Genomic DNA, 22,026 nt, shown 5'->3' with positions numbered 1-22,026 from the left:
TGCAAATACACACACGCACGCGCACACACACCATTCCCCTTCAATCTGCTCTGCTCCAATTATCTGCTTATTTATTGGTTAGCAAAATCATCACTCTTCTAAGATGTCAAAGAATGTCAAGGCTGAAAGAAGACTCAAACCACATCTCAAAGGAAGACATTGGAGTCCAAGAAGGTTCCAATATCAGAACAGAGCAGAGCTTGAAGAAGAATCCCACACCACCCACCCACCCACACACACACACACACACACACACACACACCCAAGAGTGCAGGTGGAGGACTTGGCTGAGTAAGGCACGTGATCCATGAAATAAGGAAGGGGTATCCTGAGTGTTAGCTAAAAGATCCCTGCCCAACCTGAGCGCTCCATGTCTTCCTGGTATGTACAGTGGGATCAAACTCGGTGGCTGGCTGTTTCAGGAGTAAAAACAATGATAATGCAGTAATAGAATTATAAATTGTATAGATGTCATTTACAATAACATGGAGGGAAAAAAGAGCAGATACTGCAAAAAGGATTCAAAGCCAGGATTCTGGCCAGAATTAAATATTGCTTTTTGCGTTTCTCAGATAGGCTACATCTGATAAAAATAATTGTATTTACTAGGGAAATTTTCGCCCAAAAAGCAGATGTCTGATGAGTATCTATGCTTTTCTAAACACTTGTAGCTAATTAATAAGGCCAAGAATTCATTGACCGTCCTCACCGGGAAGTTGCACATTCTGTAATTGTTACAAGTCATGGGGCTTCTGGTGTCAAAGCGATGATATTTCTTCTCAAATTTCTTTCATTAGTCTTAAAGTATTCATTCTCTCCAAGTACACTCACCACAGAAGGAGTGAAGGGAGTTTGATGAAAATGTAGGCAACATTTCTCCTTAAATAGAATTTGCATTAAAACCTGTAAGAGTGCAAAATGTTCCTGTAACATTACATAGTATACAGCTGCCAACTCTTTGCTGTCACAAAGTTCAGGACATAAAATAACTCTTCTGACTGCCTTCCAATGAGTTCAAAACAAAAACTTTCAATAATTTAACGAATATTCAGGAGGGTGTCTATAATGGGTGAAATTAATATGTAAGAGATTAGTCAATAAGAAGCAAGAGCAAATGGGTTAAGCAGTGATTTAATTTCAAAAAAAGAAATTTATTTTCTTGGGCTGGCACTCAGAGGTGAAGGGTGTGTGCTACTTGCTGCAGAGGACCTGAGTTAGACTCCCAGCGTCCACACTGTAAATTCCCTGTAACCCACGCTCCAGAGAGGATCCAGCGCCCCCTTTTGGCCTCTGTGAGCACATGCTGCTCCCACCGCACAGCACGTAACTAAAAATAAACTTACATTCTTCCAAAAAAAAAAATAATTTAACGAATATATGTTTTCAAACCCACCCTCTCTTGCTCCCACCACACGCAAAATGCCAAGATTACCATCTCAATGTAACACTTTTATTTGTTTTAATAAACCCTATCTCTATGTCCTTTTTGCCCTTGGTGGAATCCGGTTTCACTTAAGAAGTAAATATGATACTGGAGGCATACTGCCATCACTTTCCTCAGTGGTTTCTCTTGTTATTAGATCCTCACTGGTGAGAGTACTGCTGTGCTTCGAGAGATGTGGAGATAAATCCGCAGTTGGCTGCAGACAGAGAAAAGCCACCGGGCTCTGGGGTTTTCCGGGGTGGTTGAACGAGGGCCTGTGATGGCATCATTGTGCTGTTGTTGTTTGTCTGTTTGTTTCCATATTCCAATTGACAGGAGCATGGACAGCAGACTCCTCATGCCTTCATAAAAGATGAGCTGTCATTTTGTTCGTCTTAAACTAGGTACGCCTGTTAATATTTTGCCCTTAAACCTGCTTGAGAATGCTACAGGGTAATTCGCTGAATTGTTCCACAGCGAGCACCTGACAGGTGTGTTTACTTGATTGCAGGGTTCCTTAAAGAAGAGCTCAGTAAAAGCACGAACCTTCCTCAAAAGCAAAATTAGAACTCAAGATCCCCCTTCTCCTTGAGACATGAGTGCCTGGAGAAAAGCAGCAAGGCCTGAAAGACCTCACTGAGCAAAGAGAAGAAACAAATAGAGCCGTGCTCCACTGGGAACAGACCAATAGCAAAGGTGGGTGCCAGAGAGGGCTAGCTGCTTATAAGTTATAGGACACATGGTCTCCCAAAAGAATACTAGCAATTTCCACTGTGCCAGATGCCCACCAGCACTAGAGGTAAGTCCTAATTGCCAAAGACATCCCATGCTCAGGTCACAGGATATGGAGACATCAAGCTGGACTCATCTGGAAGCTTCTTTTCTGCTAGCTGCTATTGTGGTGTCAGGAGGCTTCTTGTAGACTGCTGGGGAAGGACCATCATTAACAGTCATGTTTAGCTGTGGACCCAGCTACAACACTCCTGACTTGGCAGGCAAGATGCAGCTATTGATGCAATAGTGGTGCCTGAAATGGGGATAACCGACCACTTCCTGATTTTTGAAGATCCCTCCACTGGACAGAATTTATGTCTAATGCTGTAAACCTTATCAAAAGTCCATAACTGGGGAAGTCATATCCCTAGTGGGGAAGGCATTGCTATTGTTTTGCTACAATGGACATATATGTCTATCAAATTGCCCCCTTGACAATTACATTTATGCCCATAGATCAGTGCTGTTCTCAGCTTTGATCAGATAAACTCCTTGCTTCGGGTGATCATTAGAACCCATAGACACTCAATAAAGGTCAAATTGTTGAGAATAAGTGACTGTTAAATTCTCAGTTATAAACTGGATGTCCGTGACACTATCTAGCCCCCAGATTTATGAAGCAACAGTAGAACGAGAGTTAGAAGGTAAGAGCTGTGGGGTGGCATGAAGTGTCACAGAGTACATTCTTGAAGACAAGGGATCGTGGTGGTTGTAAGTACATGCTTAAGATCGGGGTCCATCAGCATCATGTTATGCACAGGGTGTATTGGGGAGAAGCTAATAAGTCACCATGCCTTCCTAAGGACCTTCTAATCACTGCTGGGACAGGGAGTTTCTTCGGTAGTGTAGTCACTAGCAAGGTTCTCATGCTTCTGCAAACAATCCTGAAAGCAATTCTAATGATATTCATTGGGTTTTCTGTCTCTGTCTGTCTGTCTGTCTGTCTGTCTGTCTGTCTGTCTCTGTCATTCTCTCTCTCTCTCTCTCTCTCTCTCTCTCTCTCTCTCTCTCACACACACACACACACACACACACACACATACACAAACACAGATGCGTGTACGTGTGCATGTAGAAATGGAACTAATGGGGAAGATGGGAAGAGATAGATCAGTAAAAGTTGGAGGGGGACATAAGAGGGTAATGAAGGTGATGAATATGATCAAAATATATTATGTACATGGAAAAAAGTCACAATAAATCCCATAATTCTGCATAATATATGCTAATTAAAACATTAAAAAGTAGACACAGATACTTTCCTTGGGGTTAGATACTTTCTAAGCAGTTGAACTAGAAAACCTAAGAATGCAATTGGATTACAAAATCCCTTGGTGCCTGTGGAAGCATTTACAACCAGAAACCTAGAGTGCCAGACACACCCACTCCCAAGTCGTAAAGCTTTCTACAGTGTCATTTATTGTTCCCCTCATAGTCCTGTCTAACTTTGAGAGCTTCCTTAAATAGCATTTCAAATGCATGCTTCTTCTCCCAGATAGTCTCAGCCCGTTGGTCACTTAAGCCAAATCTGATGCCCAGTTTGAAATGACGAACTTGACAAACACCTTCACTTGACTTATTGGCAATGTGTAGTTCGGTTCCTAAGTAAACTGTAGAATGTAAGAATCACTTTGCAGAATTCAGAACACTCTGAAAGCATGCTGTTCAGATCATTCTTAGAACTAGTACTGTATCCCCAGATGATTACCGATTTACACTTAGAAACCACTATCTTCAGAATAATAATACTGGGCCCAGCATAGATTCTGGAGCACTGATGATAGAACTGAGACTCTAACCTTTTAACCTTGAAACCCAATAGTTGCTCCCATTTATTTATATGTACAAACACCAGGATTTATTACTTTTCATGTGTGTACATCTATATGGATGTGTATGTATGGTATGTGCATATACATATGCATGCGTGGACATGTGTAGACATTCATGTAAAGGCCAGAGGCAACATGGGGTGTTTTTCTCAATTGCCTTCCAACTTAGTGGATGAAGCAGGATCTGTCACTGCTCCTGGTGCTCACTAATTCATCTAGAACAGGTGACCAGTAAGTCCCAGCGATCCTCCTGTCTCTGTTTTTCCATCTTTCTAAAGCCGGGATAACAGGCATGCTGCCACCACACCTGGCTTTTTAAGTAGGTGAAGAGAGCAAACTCCAGTCTTAATGCTTGTGCCACAGGTACGTCTTGACTGAGCCATTGCCCCAGGACCTTTTAGAGACAAGTTTTTCTGTGCAATATTTAAGCCATTAATTCAGCAGTTCATAACCCTTTGTAGAAATAAGGAAGCCGAGTATCCACAAGCCTAATGTTTTCTTAGGCTACACAACAAAGGGTGAGCTCAGTGTGTCTGCGAAGTCAGTCACAAAGGCTTGCTGGTGCACTCAGAAAGTTTTCCCAAACAGCAGTCACAACCAAAGTGCAACCCGTGAGAACACGACACTGGGGTGAGTTCTTTCTATCATGAGGCATTAGCTTGTAAACAAGGCAACACACTGCCTTTCATTACTTCAAAGGCAACTTAACACTGAATTCATTTTAAACATTATGAAACCATCTCATTGTAGCTATTTAAGAGTTCTAAATAAGCTATTTTGTTGTGGTGATAACATAGATGCTGAAGCTTTCAGAATTAAACATTCTTCAGTGACAATATTCTACTAATACAATATCTAAGAACGTAAGAACATAGGAGGAAAGTGCTTTCCAGAGGACCAAAAGAAATTACTGTGGTGAAGGATTTAACAAGTGACAAAATCCTTTAACCCTGGCAAAGGTTGCTTGGTACTAGCAGTGGCTCAGAGCTCTCCTGAGCCTCAAGGTTGGATAGCTACCCTCCAGCTGTCAGGATTATCTATGTCTTAAACTTAAGCCCAGACTTTCTGAACCATGCTGCTTTCCCCAGACAGTATCCTCTGTCAGGGTGAAGTGGCCAGTTTTCCATTGGGTCAGAAGAAAGCCCACAGGCGCTGGGCAGGGTACTGGACTGTGCAAGAGAGACAGGTGACATGGGTTCACATTGGACTGTCTTGGGAGGAAAGTTTGGGCCATCCCAAGGGAGAAGGCTCACAGGTTACTATTTCCTCATTTTCCTCTTGTGAATTTGGGAGAGCTAGTTTATGGAAAACACAAATAGAGAGATATTTGAACCTATAAACCCGAAGATCACTTAAGGTTCAAAAATGTTGCAATCTAATTCTACTTTGCCCATTGGTCAGTTTTATAAAAGACATGCAGCTTAGATATTCTTAGGCTGTTAGAGTAATTAATTGAAGACATATTGCATTTAGGTATATTTCACATGTCACTGAAAACAGTCTCACTGTCATGCACCAGTACTACGGTGTGGACACGTTTTCCATGCACATAATAAAAGTACCACACTCCTCCATTTGACCAAAAGATGGAATAAACATGCTACTTCAAATTCTCAAGTCAACATTTTATCTGGGAGGACTTTCATTTAAGAACTACAATTTGTTATGCAAGAATTCATCCAGCTATTTTCGGATGATGGACATCTAAGCCCGGTCGATTTTTTTTGTCATTGTTGCTACTATGGAGAAGGCTGAAAAGAATAAACACATAATACCATAAAATACATCACACTTTTAACTGTAAAATCTCATAATTTAAATGTTTGACTGGTATGGAAGAATTATCTCCTCTTACCTATCCTGATTTTTCCAGATATATAACAACAAAGTATAGCAATGTTTCCCCAGGAGTCTTAGTAAGACTTGAAACCACCAGCTGCATCTTTATAGATATACTGGCGGGGGGCAAAGATTAATATGCATGGTTTAGAGTAATTCAGAAATTTTTCTTACACCGATTTCTTAGGCTTATTCTTCATATGAAGACATACACACATTCATCATTTAGGCTGAGTCAGCTACTTAACCCTTGTTCATTCATTGTGTGATAAACTTTTACTTTTCCAGAATAAAGAGGTGGGCAAATCCATTGAAGAACCCCCATTGGCCTCCTGTTTCTATTATTTATGCCTAGTGTGAGTCTTGTCTTGCATCTAAGCATGCTGTGGGATAAGCTGTAACAAGAAAAATGATGAGTGCATGGTTGTTTTCACAGAATCGTGGAATCGCATACAAGGATGCATTATACAGTTTGCCCAGCCTTTCCGTTTCTATCGACCAACTCTAGTTCTACTCCCTTTCTCTCCCCTGCTGCTTCTTCTCCAGCCTTGTGTCTTATTGGAAAGCCCTACAGAACAAAGAACATTGAGTGGCCTCCAAGAACCGAGAGTGAACTCCGGCCAAAAGCCAGCCAAGAACTTCAGTCTTGCCACAGAAGGAACTGAACTGTGCCAACTCCCCATAGTGATCTTAAAAGCAAACTCATCCCTAGTTGTGCCTCAGATGACATGGAAGTCCACATCAGCCTTTGTTTGGACTTTGGTGAGGCACTATTCAGCAACCAAAGCTGTGTAGATATTATTTTCCACAGCAGAGACATGGAGAGATGTTTCTAGCTCTCGCTGGTATCTCAAAGCAACACTAGCTAAATAAATCCCACTGGGATGGAAAGTAACCCTGGTCTTCTGTACAAACCCCTATCCAATTGTTCCTCATAGCACCTGGTTTCATAAAAAAGAAAATAAACATGAAAACCAGGGAAGTGCTGAAGCTTTGTGCTTACTATAACTGCCTTTGGCTTCTGTCCCCCTCTCCCTTCTTATTTGTGAACAACAAAAGGGCATAGTTCTTAAAGCTGCATCATTAAGTGTCTCATTCTGTCTGCAGCGAGCATCCCAGAGTCTGAAACTAACATACATCTTTCTCTGCACATAGGTTCTGCTCTTAAAACAGCAAAGGTTACTAGAACCCACTTTACAGAAGAAATGGCAGCTGCTTCTTCTTGTTGCGTCATGTTTTATATATTATTTTATACTATATAGACCTTACACTATTCATCTCTATAAAAACTGGAAAAGATAAAACAATCATCAAAGTTCAAGTTCACTACTTTCCTTATAATTTAAAAGCAAAAGACCCCATTATCATTTCAATATACTAACAACACATTCCTCTTAATTCTCTTATTGCCACTAAAGATTTCCCAAAATGTAATACTGTAAATGTATTTGTCAAAGAAAGAGCATAATCCTCTTATGTAATTCTTTTAAATTAAAAGATTGAAAGATAAAATAGTTGTGAAGATCAAATGGCAACTGTAGATTGAAATATCTGCTGAACAGATTCTAATAGTAAATAAATTATTGTCACCAGAAAAGAAAAAAAATGCCAGCACTCCTGAACCCTTATAGATAGACAAAGAAATAGTCATTAGAAGATGCCCAATGAATCCAATAAACAAGAAGAAACAATAACTTGGATTAATGTTCTTACAGCTGGCTGTATGGACAAGCTCAGGTTTCATCGTGAGTGAGTAATGACTGAAGCAGAGACTGAAGGTACTTCTCATCATTTCTGTCCTTCGCTTTTCTACAGAACGTTAAAACACACTTTTCACTAAAAGCATGCACTGAAGGGGTTCTGCCCCATAAGTCTCTTCACCCAGGAAATCAGATACCTAGTATCCTCCAATGCTACAAGATCCAATGCAATAGGAAAGATGTAAAAAAGCAAAAACCAATAGCAAAGAAGGACATCTTCCCAAAGTGCCTACAGATGTCATTTCCTGCCCAATAACTAATGATTGCTAAGCATAACAATGGACAAAGGAAGTAGAAGGGAGTTTGGTGGTCTATTAATGAGAGATAACCATATGTAGAGTCTAGCTCAGGTAAGAAACAAAGACAGCAAAGAACACAAACAACCCAGCGTAACTCAAGGTAGGGTGCACGTGTTTTTGCGGAAGACCTCAGCAGATGGCATGAGAGAAAGACTTAGAAGGTCAACCTGAACCTAACTGTGGACTGTGGAGACCTAAAGAAGTCTGTATGTGGTAAGTTCACTGGGTCATCTAGAAGTTTATGTGGGACTCAAGAAGCCACAGAGTTCTTGACTTTTGACACATTATTCCCCACTTGTCTTACTAGCTAAAGGAATTACCAGTATCAAGTATCCCTCAAGAAATAAATGATATCCAAGTAAGTGTTTGACCAAGTAGAGGCCTGAGAAGAAGTAAGCCTCAAATATGTGCACGCTGTGTCTTGGGCAATGGTCCCACCATAGTCCTACTTTTCACCTTCTTCCCTGGTCTTTCTAACTTAAGAAGCCACATGTGAATTTCCATGGTGACAAATGGACATCAGTATTTATGGGTTCATGTGTAGACAGCACACTTCAACCAGACTTCTCTATGGTACCAGGCAAGGCTTACAACTGTATGGAACCTGCTCTTTGCAAGGCCCTCATTCTCCACTAACTGCCTGAAGTCGCTTCCCTTACCCAATAATTCCTTGAGTCCCCAACAACTTTCACCTGCTGGACACTCTCCCGTCTAATGTTGCCATGGCATCAAGGTCTCTGTTCCACAAACTCCTATTGGGATCAATGCAAATTATGTCAAGAGTCCATTTTCTGCTGCAGTGAGAAGGCTCCTGGAAGGCAAAAAACAACGTTTCTGAACTGTAGTCTAGGGGATGAAAGAGAGCTCCCATATCTGAGGTATTCCATCAGTATTTCTGCTTGGGGTATTCCGTCATTCTCTGCCTATACCAATGCCTTCTACAGTCCTTCTCAAGGACATGGCCAATCAACATGTGGGACTTTATACACAAGGTTCATCATTTAGGATCACAACAACCTGAAAACTGCATCTGGACAGTGATGGACATTGATGCAGTTCTAGATAGATCCCCAAGAATGCCATTCAGCTGAAGTGCTGCCCCACAAAAGCAACCCTAGCAACTTCTCCCACTTGAATTTCCCTGAATATTGCTTTTAATATTTTTAACTATTATGAATTTTGCTGTTGTTTTCTAAAGACATACTTTTCAACCACTAAATATATAGTCATATTCCATTACAATTAATCTTACTTTCCAAAAGATCAAAATAAAAATGAATAAAATCCATACTTTTCTATGATAACATATCATCACTTGTAGATGGATGCTATAAAGTAGTGCCACACAATCTTAGAATTGAGTATAATAATAAAGGGTTCTTAATCTAAGGGTAGACTCACAGATCACAGTCTTCTGCAAGAGCAGGGAACAGGAACCAAATCCAGCAGCCAAGAGAGACAGAGACGGAGCAAGCTTCATGTCAGTATTTATAGTACAAGAGACCATGCCCAAGTGGACTAATATCATAAAGGTTGTTGGCTGAAGAAGTTATCACAGCAATCACTTGAACAGATCACCCCATAAAACAAAAGAAAAGCCTTCTGACATGTTTCACTCGAAAATTTCCACAATAATTATATAAGAATGAGACTGAATGAGAAATATATAATTGATATGCAAAAATTTACATTTTGAGAAACTATATGATAAATTAAGATGATGCCTCATGTGGCCCCAGCTAAATCTCCTAGCAATAGTGGATACTTAGCCTGGACTGGCCATCTCCTGAGACCAATTTGGTGCCTAGCCCAACTGTCATCAGAGAGACTTTGGATGGAACAGATGCAGACCCACAGCCAAACATTAAGCAGAGCTCAGGGAATCCTGCAGAAGAAGGGGAGGAAGGATTGTAGGAGCCAGAGGGGTCAAGGGCACCACAAGAAAACACACAGAATCACCTAACTTTGGCTCATAGGGACTCACAGAAACTGAACTGACAACCAGAAAGCCCACATGTGACTGACCTAGTCCCTCTGCGTGTATGTTTACAGTTGTCCAAATTGGTCCTAACAGGAAATAGGCTGTCTCTAAATCTTTTGCTGGCTTTTGGGACCTTAATAATGAGTTGTTTTGCTCAGCATCAACACATGGGGAAGGTGCTTAATCTTGCTGAAACATGATACGCCATGTTTTATTGATACAGAAGATATGTTCTTTCCTAATCAGAAATGGAGGAGGAATGAACTGGGGGAAAGAGGTGGGTGAGGAGAGACTGGGAGGAAAAACTATGGACTGGATGTAAAATAAATAATAAATGGATGAATAAAAGTAAATTTATGAAAATGAAAGAATATAAGATGGAGGAATCTGTACACTGTTTTGCCCTGTCACACCTGCTATGCTAGATCATATACATATCTAATATTTGTGTTCAAATACACATTTAAATGTTATTCATTTAAATTAAAGTTTAAAAAAGGATAATTCTTCATATAAATGTGACCATTCCTTTGTAGTCATGTTCTCTCTTCCCCCATAGAAGTGCTAACCACACAGCCTCTAAGTGTTGGGGGCCCAGAACAGCACTGTACTTGTTCATATAGCAATTTCCTTACAGCTTAACAAAAAAAAAATGATTTGAACCATAGTAACAAACATTGCTGATAGCCTGAGAACAGGCTTGCATTGCTATTCTTTGAGAGAAAAGCATAAAGGTATCTTTCCTCCCAGGAGAACCCATCTTTACCTTAAGATAAGCATGGGGAGGAGAAAAGCACAGCAGCCAGAGGTTGGGTGTGGACACTGAGTTCACACCTCCAAATGGAGTGGAAATGCCCTCTGAGCGAGGAGGTCAGAGTAGAAAGAAAGAGCAACAACAAAAATGCCCTTAACTCAGATTGTGTGTACATAGGAGAGTAGGTGTATAGACTCCTCCCCATTCTGTCCACAAATATCAACCCCATGAAACAAATTCCCAACAAGAGACCAGAGAGGATGATTCCTGTTAAACACAGGAGAAACGTTTCTCGAAGGAAAGTCATAGGGATTCTCTAGGCATCAGGGAAACAAGTGCTTTGAATTCACAACTGATTTCAAAGGCTTGCAAATCATTATGGATAAGTCTTCAAATAATGCAAATCTTAATCTAACACTTAGCCCTTTCTTACATAACACCAATCACATCAGAGTATACTCAACAGTAATGGGAAAAGTATAGAATAATTCCCTGCAACGTTATTTTCACATGAAAGACTATAATTATTCCTTGAAGTCTGTTCACAATACAAACACTGTGGACAAGGAGCTCTGGCTGGGGCTTTGTTGTAAATTCATACTTTTAAAAGATTAAACGGCGCCGGGCAATGGATAGTGATAATGGAGGCATGGATGATGCATAGGGATCCTCTGAAATAACTGCACAGTTTCATGACACAGCAAATTCATGTAGAAATCTGTATGGGCTCATTAGCCTTTGAAGGATTAATCGACAGGTTATTAGATCGCCAAGCCTTTTATTGAAAGGGAAAAAGGGATGGGATACAAACAGATGCAATCTATATGCATTTAAGGTGGGGACTATCTTTTATCTACCATGTAATTAATCTACATCCTATTACTAAATAATGAAGGGGTATAAACTTTGAATTTATATAGATTAACCTGCAGCTGTACTTTCCTTGCTGCCTCATCCTCATTATAGGGTCTCTTAGTCTGAGATCAGTTGTGTTCTCTGTATCTGGATAGGTTGTGAATGGGGCTGCTGGCACACTCACGTGCCTTCGTGTCACGCACACTTCTGAAGACTCACTTGGAGATGAAGTGTAGGAATTGGAATCGAACAAAGACAGAGACAAGTGAAATAAATTTTGATGAGAGCAGCCATATCTCCCATGCTATGGGCATGGGGAAGGAGTAGAGCCATGCCCTAACGACATTTCTCAAAAGTTATCACAGCTCTGTTGGGTATAATAAGCCCTGCCTTATTATCCACACACAGTCTGGCTTTTATTCCTGAAGATCCCACATCCTCATAGTCTTGAATTTGTTACAATTGATATTCTCCAAAAGACCAACATGAAGAAATGTATGCCTTTAGCGCTTGACCAGTAGCCCACATCATTCAACCCCAATTGGAATCACATTCCCAAAGTCACTCATTAGCAAAAATAACCTGGAAGAAGCAGTGCCAACAATTTGGCTCCTGCCTGTTGTGTCCCTTGGTCTCTTGTCCACAGCAGTATCTAAAACATACAGTAAGCTGTCCCTGACTTACCCCACAACAAGCAATGGGATGAAATTAAACCAGTGCCAGTAACCATGAACTTCGAATACATTAAAAACAAAACAAAACAAAAAACAAAAACAAGCCCAGAGTTGCTTTAAGCAGGTGTGTTTGACTCTATGCAGTGTTTTGTTTTGTGTCATCCACCAGGAAATGTTCTAGACACAGCACTAGCGACATGGGTGGAAGTAACCTCATGTGTGACTCAAGCTACTGAGCTCCATAGGAATTGTAAAGGAGGACCAGGTAAGTTCTCTAAAGTGCAGGTGGCCTTTTCCTCCCTGGAAGACCCCTACCTGATGTATGTAACTTAAATACTTCAGCTGCATACCAAAAGGAGCTACTTTCTACTTAGACCTGGAGACACTGACCCACTGGAAGATAAACAGGGTTTGGATTATCTGCAGGGAGCTCCTGAACTGCTCCATTTTAACCCACTCATTGCTTTACGATCTCTCTTTTTATTCGAATAAAGGATATTTATTCTGCAATCAGTCTCCACACCAGGGACTAGAGGTGCCCTTAAATATAGTTATATTAATAATCAAAGGTCATTTAATGTCATACCGAAGTCACTGTGGAAAAGACCAGCTTATTGATAATTTATCTGTAATCACTTGAGGATGAGTATTTGAGTTGTATACTAATAGCTTGCTTTGGAGTAGATATATGGAGAGCTAAGGACCATGCCTATGCATCTGAAGGCAGCAACAGAGGCTTGAATCCTTTAGGACTAATAGATTTCTACAAAGCCAAAAGCATTTCTGTGCATTGGATTGTACATTAAGACCAGTCTCTTCATTCATAAAAAAAAAATCCAACACTGATACAATTCTTAGGGCGAAGACACAATCAAATTGTCCTGCTTCTTCTTCCACCACTCCTCATCCAGGAATTCAAGTCACTACTCTGGTGGTCTGAGGGTGATGAGGTCTTCAAAATGCTGCCAAGAGCAAAGGCGCCAATAGTGCGGATGTATTTCTAGTCTTACAGACATCTTCCTGTGAATTAGCAGTTACCTAGTAATATCAAAGTTAAAGGCATACCTGCCTCACATTTTAGGTGCATGTGATACCTAATTATCATGGAAGAAAATGAACTCAACAAGAAAAAAATAATAAAGGGCCAAAAGAGAACACATAGCTTGAGCGGCACACATGCAAGTTGTAACAGCTTACTTCACCATGAGCTCAGCAGAAAAGCTACCAGAGTCACATTTAGAATTCAGTAGAGCATGGAGTGTTTAATATGCCATTTGCATTTTGACAGCTTAGAATGTCTACAGTGGATTTGCTAGATCCCCAGCAATAAGCACTAAGTGGCCACCGAGCCTTTGTTGCGCTATTTCAGGGAGGAAGCAGGGCCATTTTCTAGACATCTTCCAAGTTGGTTTGGTTTTCAGACAATAAACTAGAGACAGACTGAGGCAGCTTTACCCTGGGGAAGGAGATATTTTGCCTGGAGGAACTTGGAAGCCAGAGGTGTGCTGCCTTCCAATTAAGCATGATTGGCCAGATGAAAACCAATATAAAAACAGCCCCTCCCTTTGGTATTCAGTAGCAAGGTGTTTGAGCCCTGGAATTGGGAGTGTTCTTGCGCTCCTGGACTACTGCCCTTACTCTTCTGAATGTGTACTATGAGACAGCATTGTTGTCATCTTCCAGTTTGCCAAACTTGTGACATCAGAAGATTCCCCCTTCTTATTTTTGTAGATAGATAGATATGTTTTATACATTTTTATGTGTAAGTGTATCCCATGTGTGATGATTACCCTTGGAAGACAGAATGAAGTATAGATACAGTGGTTAAGTTATCTGATGTGGGTGCTGGGAATCAAACTCCTGTCCTCTGGAAGAACAGCAGGTGCTCCTGGCTCTGAACCCGAGCCATCTCAAGCCATCTCTCTGGTGCCATGATTTGTTTGCTTTATTTGTTTATGGTCTTAAAAATCCAAACTTATAAATAGGTATTCTAGAAGCAGTAAGAAGCTTTTGGCTGAACAGATCTGAGTTTTAAAATAATAATAATAATAAAATAATAATGACAATGCAAAGATGTTGAAAGATTTGATAAGAACATCTCGAACACAAGGAGAGTAAACAAACTGACTCTGATGCAGCGTGGATTTGGAGTGGTTTGGAGGACTCTTATTTATAAGAAGTCCTGGCTTCAGCAGGAGCCAAATCAGAGTGGCCCTGCTCTAAAGAAATTATCACCTTGGTAATAGGAATTTTCAGAGGAATAACAGTTCAGGAGCATAAGCAGACATTACTCGTTGTTCCTTGAGTTCTCTGTATGACTTCTGTGTGAATTCAATGATGTGGACTTTAAAATCTCTTTGCTGAAGAGGTAGACAACCAAAGAAAAATCACCTGACAAAATCTTGCCTTGTGCTCCCAAGCTTCCTCAGGTGAGGCTCCTTCAAGCAAGCATTAGGTGAGATTGCTAGCAGCTTGCGTCCCTAGCAAAGTCTTAAAGGCCAACTTATTTTCACTGCCCATAACTAAGAACCCAAGACCCTGGTGAGCAGCAAACTTTGCTCAAAGAGCCTGTAGCAATAGCTCAAACCTGGATTGGAGGTGCAAATTTAAGGGATGAATTATTCCATCTTTTTACCAAATGTAAAAACATAGAGCCTTCTTCATGTTCCCGTGGTTCCTAGAAAATGGAGTGCTTTCAAAAAGAGAATCATACTTAGGATTCCACCCTCGTTATTTCACTAATAATCAGAAAAGAAAGAAATATCAACAGCAATGTCTGTTTTCCCCCCAGTGTTCCCAGTGTTTTCTGAACTGGTGCTTGGGCATTGAAGGGGGTTTCAACGACCTCTACTGCAGCGCCTCCAGCCTCCCAGACTCTGCAAACAGATCATGAAAGATGCCCCACGCATCAAAAGCTCTGAACCTGTTTCCCAGGACTCCTTTGCCACCTGGGCTCAAGTAGGAACGCTGAGGGGCAGCAGTGGCCCATTGCCCTCCGCCGGTGCGCTCCCTCCTTGGAGGAGGACCCTAATCCGCGCAGGCGCCAGTGCGTCCTCGGACCCTGTGGCCAAGCCTTAGGGCCCAGAGGCGACACCCCCTGGCAGAAGCCCGACCTTGGCTCACAGGCTTTGGCTTGCCAAGGGGAAGTGCGACCCTGTCCCAGCTGCCGGCCAGCACCCTGTTGTCCACTCTTGTGCTGGCGTCACCAGCCTCCCGCCAGCCAACACAGCCACAGGGTTTGCTCTTGACCTCAGGGGTGCTAGGAGAGGCAGCTCTGGGCTTGAGGGGTTAATGAAGGAGCGCGTACCCACTGCCTCGTGGGCCAGACAATAGCGCTAGAGATCTTGGCGACCAGAGTCCCAGTCCCTTTGGGCGCTAGGACCGCGCGCGTGTGCGCGCGCGGAGGAGCGCGCTCTTGATCCCAGCACCAAAAACGCAGGGGCTGGCGGCACCTTGGGCTTCACTTTGGCTTTCATGGTCTCCACCGGGTTTCCTGGTGCTCAAGAGGCACTCTGTTCTCCAGCTGTCAGTCCAGGCCCGGGGCTCCGTGCTCCTACGCTGGAGCCCCTGAACCAAGCCAACGCAGCCTCTGCCCAAGACCTGTCCCTCCACACCCGGCTCCTCCTCCGCCTCCCCCAGAGCAGCAGCCCACCCTTGTGGGGGCTGAATCGGCCCGCACACGTGTGTGGATTATTAAGCAGCCGGGCGGGCGGCTGTGGGCTCCACGCAGTAACCTCTGTTAATTGCGGGGGAAGGGAGCTGGGGAGTGCACAGAACTCGGGGGAACAGGGAGTGCGCTCCAAGGGGGAGCTTCAGATTTAGGGAAGGGGGGAGCCTTGCCCTAGATCATCTCAGAGTGCAGGAAAGGGTAAGAAGTTTGGCATAGTTGCATGACAGGCGGATCATTTTCACCAAGGGTTTGTTTCGACAAAGCCTGGTTCTGTGTCCTGAATCTTTTCCGCTTCCAACGTGGACACACACCCGCAGAGGGCTTGGGGGGCACAACCCTCAATTTTTCATGCTTTGCCTCTCTTTCCTCAATGTGCCTAGCGTGACCTGAGCCCTCTGCCAGCCTAATCCTGCTCGGCCAGTGGAGCCCCCACAGCCAGCAGGTTGGTGGAGGCCCAGGCTAGACAGAGAGGGGTGTGTGGTCAGAGGGTAGGCATCTGCATCTGCCGGTAACTCCGGGAAATTAGGTGATCCTGTCTCTCCAGTTAACCAGGACGCACTTATCTCTCTGGGTGGGCTATTGGGGAGCACTGCACAGATACCCTTTGTGAAGAGGATGCTTGGCTGAGGGACCAGCCCCAGGAGGCCAAGTCTTCCCCCAACCCGAAAGCTCCTGCAATCCTCTGCTCTCTCCAGGCGGGTGTGGAGTTGGATGGAGATCACAGAGACCTCTGTTGCCTCTTAATCACCCTTGAATTTGAATCACTGGGGGAAAGGAAGATGGGATAGTCAAGAGAGAAAAGGGGAAATTCTTGTGAGGAAGGAGGGAACAAAGGAGTCGAAAAAATACGAAACTGAGTTCCATCCTTTAAAAAGAAAGAGAAAAAAATCTATGTATAAAGATACAGATATAGATTTGCCCAGGAGTGTGAGGGAGGGAGCTGACACTCAGGGAAACAGCACAGGAGAGCGAGAGTGAAGAAATGGGGGCAGGTACTTGCCAATGTGAAAATCAATCAATACTCTCCTCTCTCTCTCTCTCTCTCTCTCTCTCTCTCTCTCTCTCTCTCTCTCTCTTCTCCCCCTTTTCCTCTCTCCCTCCCCTCTCCCCCTCCTTCCCTTTTACCTCCCTTCCCTCTTTCTCTGCTTCCCATAGAATAGAGGAGCGCACAAGCTGTTGCCAGCCCGGAGGTTGGAGCCTGTAGAGACTGAGGCGAAAACATCCCCCAACTCATTTCAAGGAGCAAGCCAAGTTCACGGAGTAAAAAGCCCCAGGAACCACCAGAGAGACCCTTCCCTTCCGTTGAACAGACTTAAGACAGGGACTGCCCCAGCACCCAGAGAGAACTGATCTGATATGAAAGCCCTGCAGAACTCCATCCTGGCTTCATCCACCTCGCCAGATATTCCAACTTGCAAGAAGCAAAGTCCGGGGAAGGAAAGGGGGCGACCTCACGGAGGCAGCTAGTACCTTGGAGGGGAAGCAGAGGAATGAGGTGTGAGGAGGTGTAAGGCTGTGGAAATATCAGTCAGCTAGGAGCTTTCCCTGATGGCACCAGAGCCCAGAAAGCTTGAACTTTGCTAGGCTGAAGGTGCCCAGTTGGTTTCCCAGGTGCACCGGGGAGAAGTCGTGGGAACTACCCCAGCCTGCGACCCGCCAAGCCCACCAAGCGCCAGGAGCCAAGGCGCAGCTCTCTGCCCAACTCATGTCGGGCTCTCTTCTCCTTGACAACCCACAGCACACTGCACAGAGAGAAATGTCGTTTGAGCCCAAGTGAGGGGGAAGGAAGGGCGGGGGTGGGGCGGGGGCATATGAGGGGTGGGAAGAACGCGATGGAAGCTCGGCATCGGTTGCTGTGTTCCCCAGCTTTGCTGGTGGAAAGCCACCCGGCCCGTGCCTGCCGCTTGGTCCCCTATGATCCCCAATTCAGACACTTCGTTGGCAAACAGGGCCTCCGAGGGTTCGGCCGTCTCCCCGGTACCGAGCCAGCTGGTCTTACCCTTAGCTGCAGTGAGGAGCCCCGCGCACAGAACCACTAGCACCAGAGGCAGGAGCAGCGACTTGAATTTCCTCCACGCAGTCATGTCTGCAGATATTCCACACGCACACGACACGGATGGCTCCTCTCGGATGAGCCGGTCTCCTCCAAGGAACGACCGGGCTCTAAATACAGCCCGGTAATCACCAGAGGGCAAGGCAAGCTGGCGAGAGCTCCGGGTCCCCAGCCCGGCCGCGCATCCGACGCCTCCCGCAGCTCTGCGCGCCGGGCTCGCTCTGCTCCCGTAGCATCGGGTCCGAGCCACTGCGGGGCTGAAGATGCTCCGACCAAGCGCAGCCCCGGGGCTGCCGGGGCCGGGGACGAGCGCCGGCCGAGCCGGGCAGGAAGGCACCAAGGCGGCGAGGCTGCGGGAGGGGGCGAGGCGGGGAGAGGAGCGCGCGCAGCCCGGAGCAACCTGGAGCGGAGGCAGCTGGAGAGAGAGCCAGCGAGTGGGAGGTGCGGGAGGGGCGCACGGGGGGGGGGGAGGCCGGGCTGGAGCGGGAGGAAGGCGGGGAGCGAGCGCGGGAGAGAGGGTGCTAGCGGCGCAAGGAGCCGCTGCCGTGGCGGCTGGACTCAACCATCCTACCCACCGAGAGGGGAAGGAGGCTGGCACCGCGCAGTCCCGGGCTCTGTCCGGCCTAGGGCTCTGGGGCCCAGTGCATCGTGCTCCCGTTGCTCTGCGTTTGGCCTCAGTCGCGACTGCGCGCTGGCTGGAGCACGGAGACTTGTTGGGCTCTCAAGTGCGAGAAGCCCATGCCGAGCACCGGGGAGAAACCATACAATTGGCCACGCAAGTCATCCCGAAGGCTCTGTAGGGGCAGGCGGGGGGCCCGACCCCATCCTCTGGTCTGTCTTTCTCTGTTGACCAGAAGCAGCCCCTGCCTAAGTTAGGAAAGATATGCAGGTGGAGAAAGAATGGACCCAGCTGTGACTGGAACAGGCAGAGAAAAAGGTGCTTTTAACAAGAAATTGTAAATTACCTTTAACAAGGTGACTGTCTACAACTGTGATAAGCCACCGACAGTTCCCTCCTCAGCTCACTGAGTCCTGCTGGGGTTACCCACATACCAACCCCAGCTCTATGTGGAAGTCAAAATGAGGGTGAACAACTAGGCTGCTGCCCTGTTCTGGTTGTAAAAGCAAAATTGGTACACCTCTGGTGAACCCAAACATCTCCTCCAGAACTCAGGAAGTTCCCCGCCCTGCCTGGCCCCGCCCCGCCCCCCAGCCTTCAAGTGGCAACAAGAGGAGCCAGGAGCAGCTGCTAAGAAGCAGGTCTACTGCAGCTATTGGGCATGTACAGAAGAGACACGGTGTTAGGGAAAGGCTGGGGGTTAAGTGGAAAGGGGTTAAGTGGAAAGTCCAAACCACAGGTGAAGCCCAGTGTTCTCAGCGGCACCTTTAAAGGACGTGCCATTTTTAATCCGAAAGGAATAGGGAATTCTAGAGGATGGGAGAGAAAGGGACATGGACATCTCATGCATCCACGCTAGGGACATCCATCCCATGATGGCCCTGTATTGTCCACACCAAAGGATGAGCATGGTGTTTGGAGGCAGGCTGATGGCAACACCATTGCATCAGCATTGTCATTGTATCCACTGTCAAGGACTGAGTCAGGACAGTCCACACTCAATGTTAATGTTCTAGGGCCTCTTGTCCCTGTAGCCCATAGATCACATGATGACATGGTCATGAGTATAGAGATGTGGAATTACTGGCTGTCCCTTAGCCTTCCAAGAGCAACCAGAGTCCTTAAGCAAGCTGCGTTCCTTCTCCCGGAGATCTGAACTCCCTGGGAAAAATCATGGGGCTTTCTTGGAACTGCCTGGATTTGTTGTTGAGAATCTTCTCATTGCCCTTCCCTTATTCCCAGGGTGAAAATTCCAGAATAACTCTCTAATCTGGATGGCTCCCTGTGTTTCCTCAGCGTGTGACGTAGACAGGGAGTGGAAAGGGCCGCACCTCCTGTGTGAATTTTAAGTCACCTCCCAGGTATTATCTCTAAGAAGTGAACAAAATAATGCCTTTCAAGATCCATGAGAAGATCCACGCGTTCACCTCTGCTCCCCCTCAGCACACATTGATCTTCAGGAGCAGCAGAGCTGAAGTCCCCCCATGAGAAACGGTGTCCTGTCTTCCCACTGCCACTTCTCATGACTCATGTCACCAAGAAGGATTTCTGCCATTAAAAACCATTTCCAAATCTCACTACCTTGTGCAGGGACTCACAGCTGGCTTCAAGTTATTAGAGTCCCAGTCAGGAATGTTGAGTGCCACCTGAGAAATCAAGCACCTTTGCACAGAATCCTGAAATCTTGTCATCTCAAGATCGAATGGCCTCCTCATGGCAAAGTGCTTAACAGCCTTTTCTTTTCCAGACCAGTTGTGGTGCAGACCTATAATGGCAGGAGACGGAGACAGGAGCATCACTTCAAGTTCTAGGCTAGCTTGTTATAGAAAGAGGGCTGCCATCTAGCAAGAACTTCACAGGAAGACCTTATCTCAAAACAATAATCATTAAAAAAAAAACATGTCTGTCTTTGGTGCGAAGAATCTATTGGAGTAATATCATAGAGCAATGACAGTCCCAATAAATGCTTCAGATCAGAAAGGAAGAAAGATCCTGTACCTGGAAGTTACCTTGCCAAATTGCAACTTGATCCTAAGTCTGAGAATACAGCAGAAGGCTGTCCAGGAAGAAAGGCTGATTTGGGAATGTGGTTGTGTCTGTGTTAATATTGGGAATCTTCCCCCACCCAGGCTCTCAGGCACTAAGCTACCCAGAAGAAAATCATGAGGCTCTGCTGCCATCTAGTGCTCTGAGTTTCTTGCTAGAGTCGGCTTGGGAAAGCAAATGAAAATCTCTTTTTCATTTTCCTCTCTAGTCACCTACCTTCGAAGACCCCTGCAGGGTACACCTGCACTCTTCATAGTATCAGGCCATAGATGAAGACTGTTCTTCGCAGCCTAGATTGTCACCATCTCTGGTCTCTGAGTTGTTGTAAAGCCTTGATTTCCTTCAGATTTAAGCGGCTCGAACCTGGACAATGTTATGAAATGATCTCAGTGGGGGGACAGTGAGATTTCACCCCTGGAAGAAGAGCTGTGGGCTTCTCTGCAGTGCCTGGAAGGGAAGTCTGTGCCACTGCATGAGTGTGATGCGTTTCCCAGTCTCAGCCTAGCATGTTCCTTAGCCTCCAGAACCTGCTGGCATCGGGACTGGCACTGTGGAGTACAGCAAGAAATATTGAAGAGGCCTCTCCCATGCTGGAAGGATGGCGATGTTCCTGAGGTGGGGCATCATCCACATGAAGATATATTAGGTAGGGTGGCAACTTAAGCATTCAAGAGACAAAGAGTCCCCATGAGATGGAACCACCTAAGGAGAGGACAGAAACATGACGCTTGAGATAAATATAGATTGCTTTTTTACTATGTACAAATGAGAATACTGATTAGCGGAAGATCTGTGAGTGTATGAAAAGCTTAGAGAATACAGCATGTTGCTATGATGGCTAAATATGACTTTTTAAATACTGTATTTGGGAGATTTATGGCCATGAAAGAGCTGGAGGAGAGTTCTTTCTTTAAGAAACCTGGCAACTCGTAGGAAGCCACTTCTAAGGGCCCAAGGTGAACTGTACCTGGGTACAGTTCTCTCTCCATCCCCTCTGCTACCCCTCCCCCACAGCAGAGCCTATGTGTATGGGTGACAAGACCCTTCCCTGCCCTGGCTTCTGCTCATGCCACCATCCTAAGGCAAGAGCACAATGTCAGAGGGGTACGGTAATATCAGATCACACGTTCTTTGTAAATGCCCCCAGAGCAGTCTCCAGAATACATCATTCCCTAAGCCGCCTTTGAAAGAAGGTGGGAAGGAACATATGAGCAAGTGCAAGGACTTGTTGATGTTCCTGACTGCGTTCCATGGCTCCTTCATGCTAAGCCTTCTCCCCTGTCTTTCCAATAAAGCAATATTTGAAAGATTCAAAGTTTGTGTGCATGCCTTTAAGATGAGGGAAACTAAAGTAACACATAGAGTTCGGGGATACTCAATACCAATGATCCACTGGATAGAATAGTGAACTCTCCCCTCGCACCATAGGGTAGTGTGCCAAGGAAGG

General features: G+C 45.0%; 1 protein-coding gene across 1 annotated transcript in view; it reads right to left on the bottom strand.

The window, feature by feature from the left end:
• The window catches only part of Csmd1 (CUB and Sushi multiple domains 1), a 1,422,978-nt gene extending 1,404,622 nt beyond the window's left edge, over window positions 1–18,356 (bottom strand). Inside the window, exon 1 of the mRNA XM_005366231.2 lies at window positions 17,861–18,356. Within this exon, the coding sequence (XP_005366288.1) occupies window positions 17,861–17,945 (85 nt within the window). The 5' untranslated portion in view covers window positions 17,946–18,356. The remainder of the gene's footprint in view (window positions 1–17,860) is intronic.
• Between the last annotated feature and the right edge of the window lie 3,670 nt (window positions 18,357–22,026).

Source organism: Microtus ochrogaster, unplaced genomic scaffold (assembly GCF_000317375.1).
Source record: "Microtus ochrogaster isolate Prairie Vole_2 unplaced genomic scaffold, MicOch1.0 UNK7, whole genome shotgun sequence".
In the NCBI taxonomy this organism is placed as follows: Eukaryota; Metazoa; Chordata; class Mammalia; order Rodentia; family Cricetidae; genus Microtus; species Microtus ochrogaster.
Note: the sequence above shows the minus strand (reverse complement) of the source record. Positions and strands in the feature narration are given on the sequence as shown.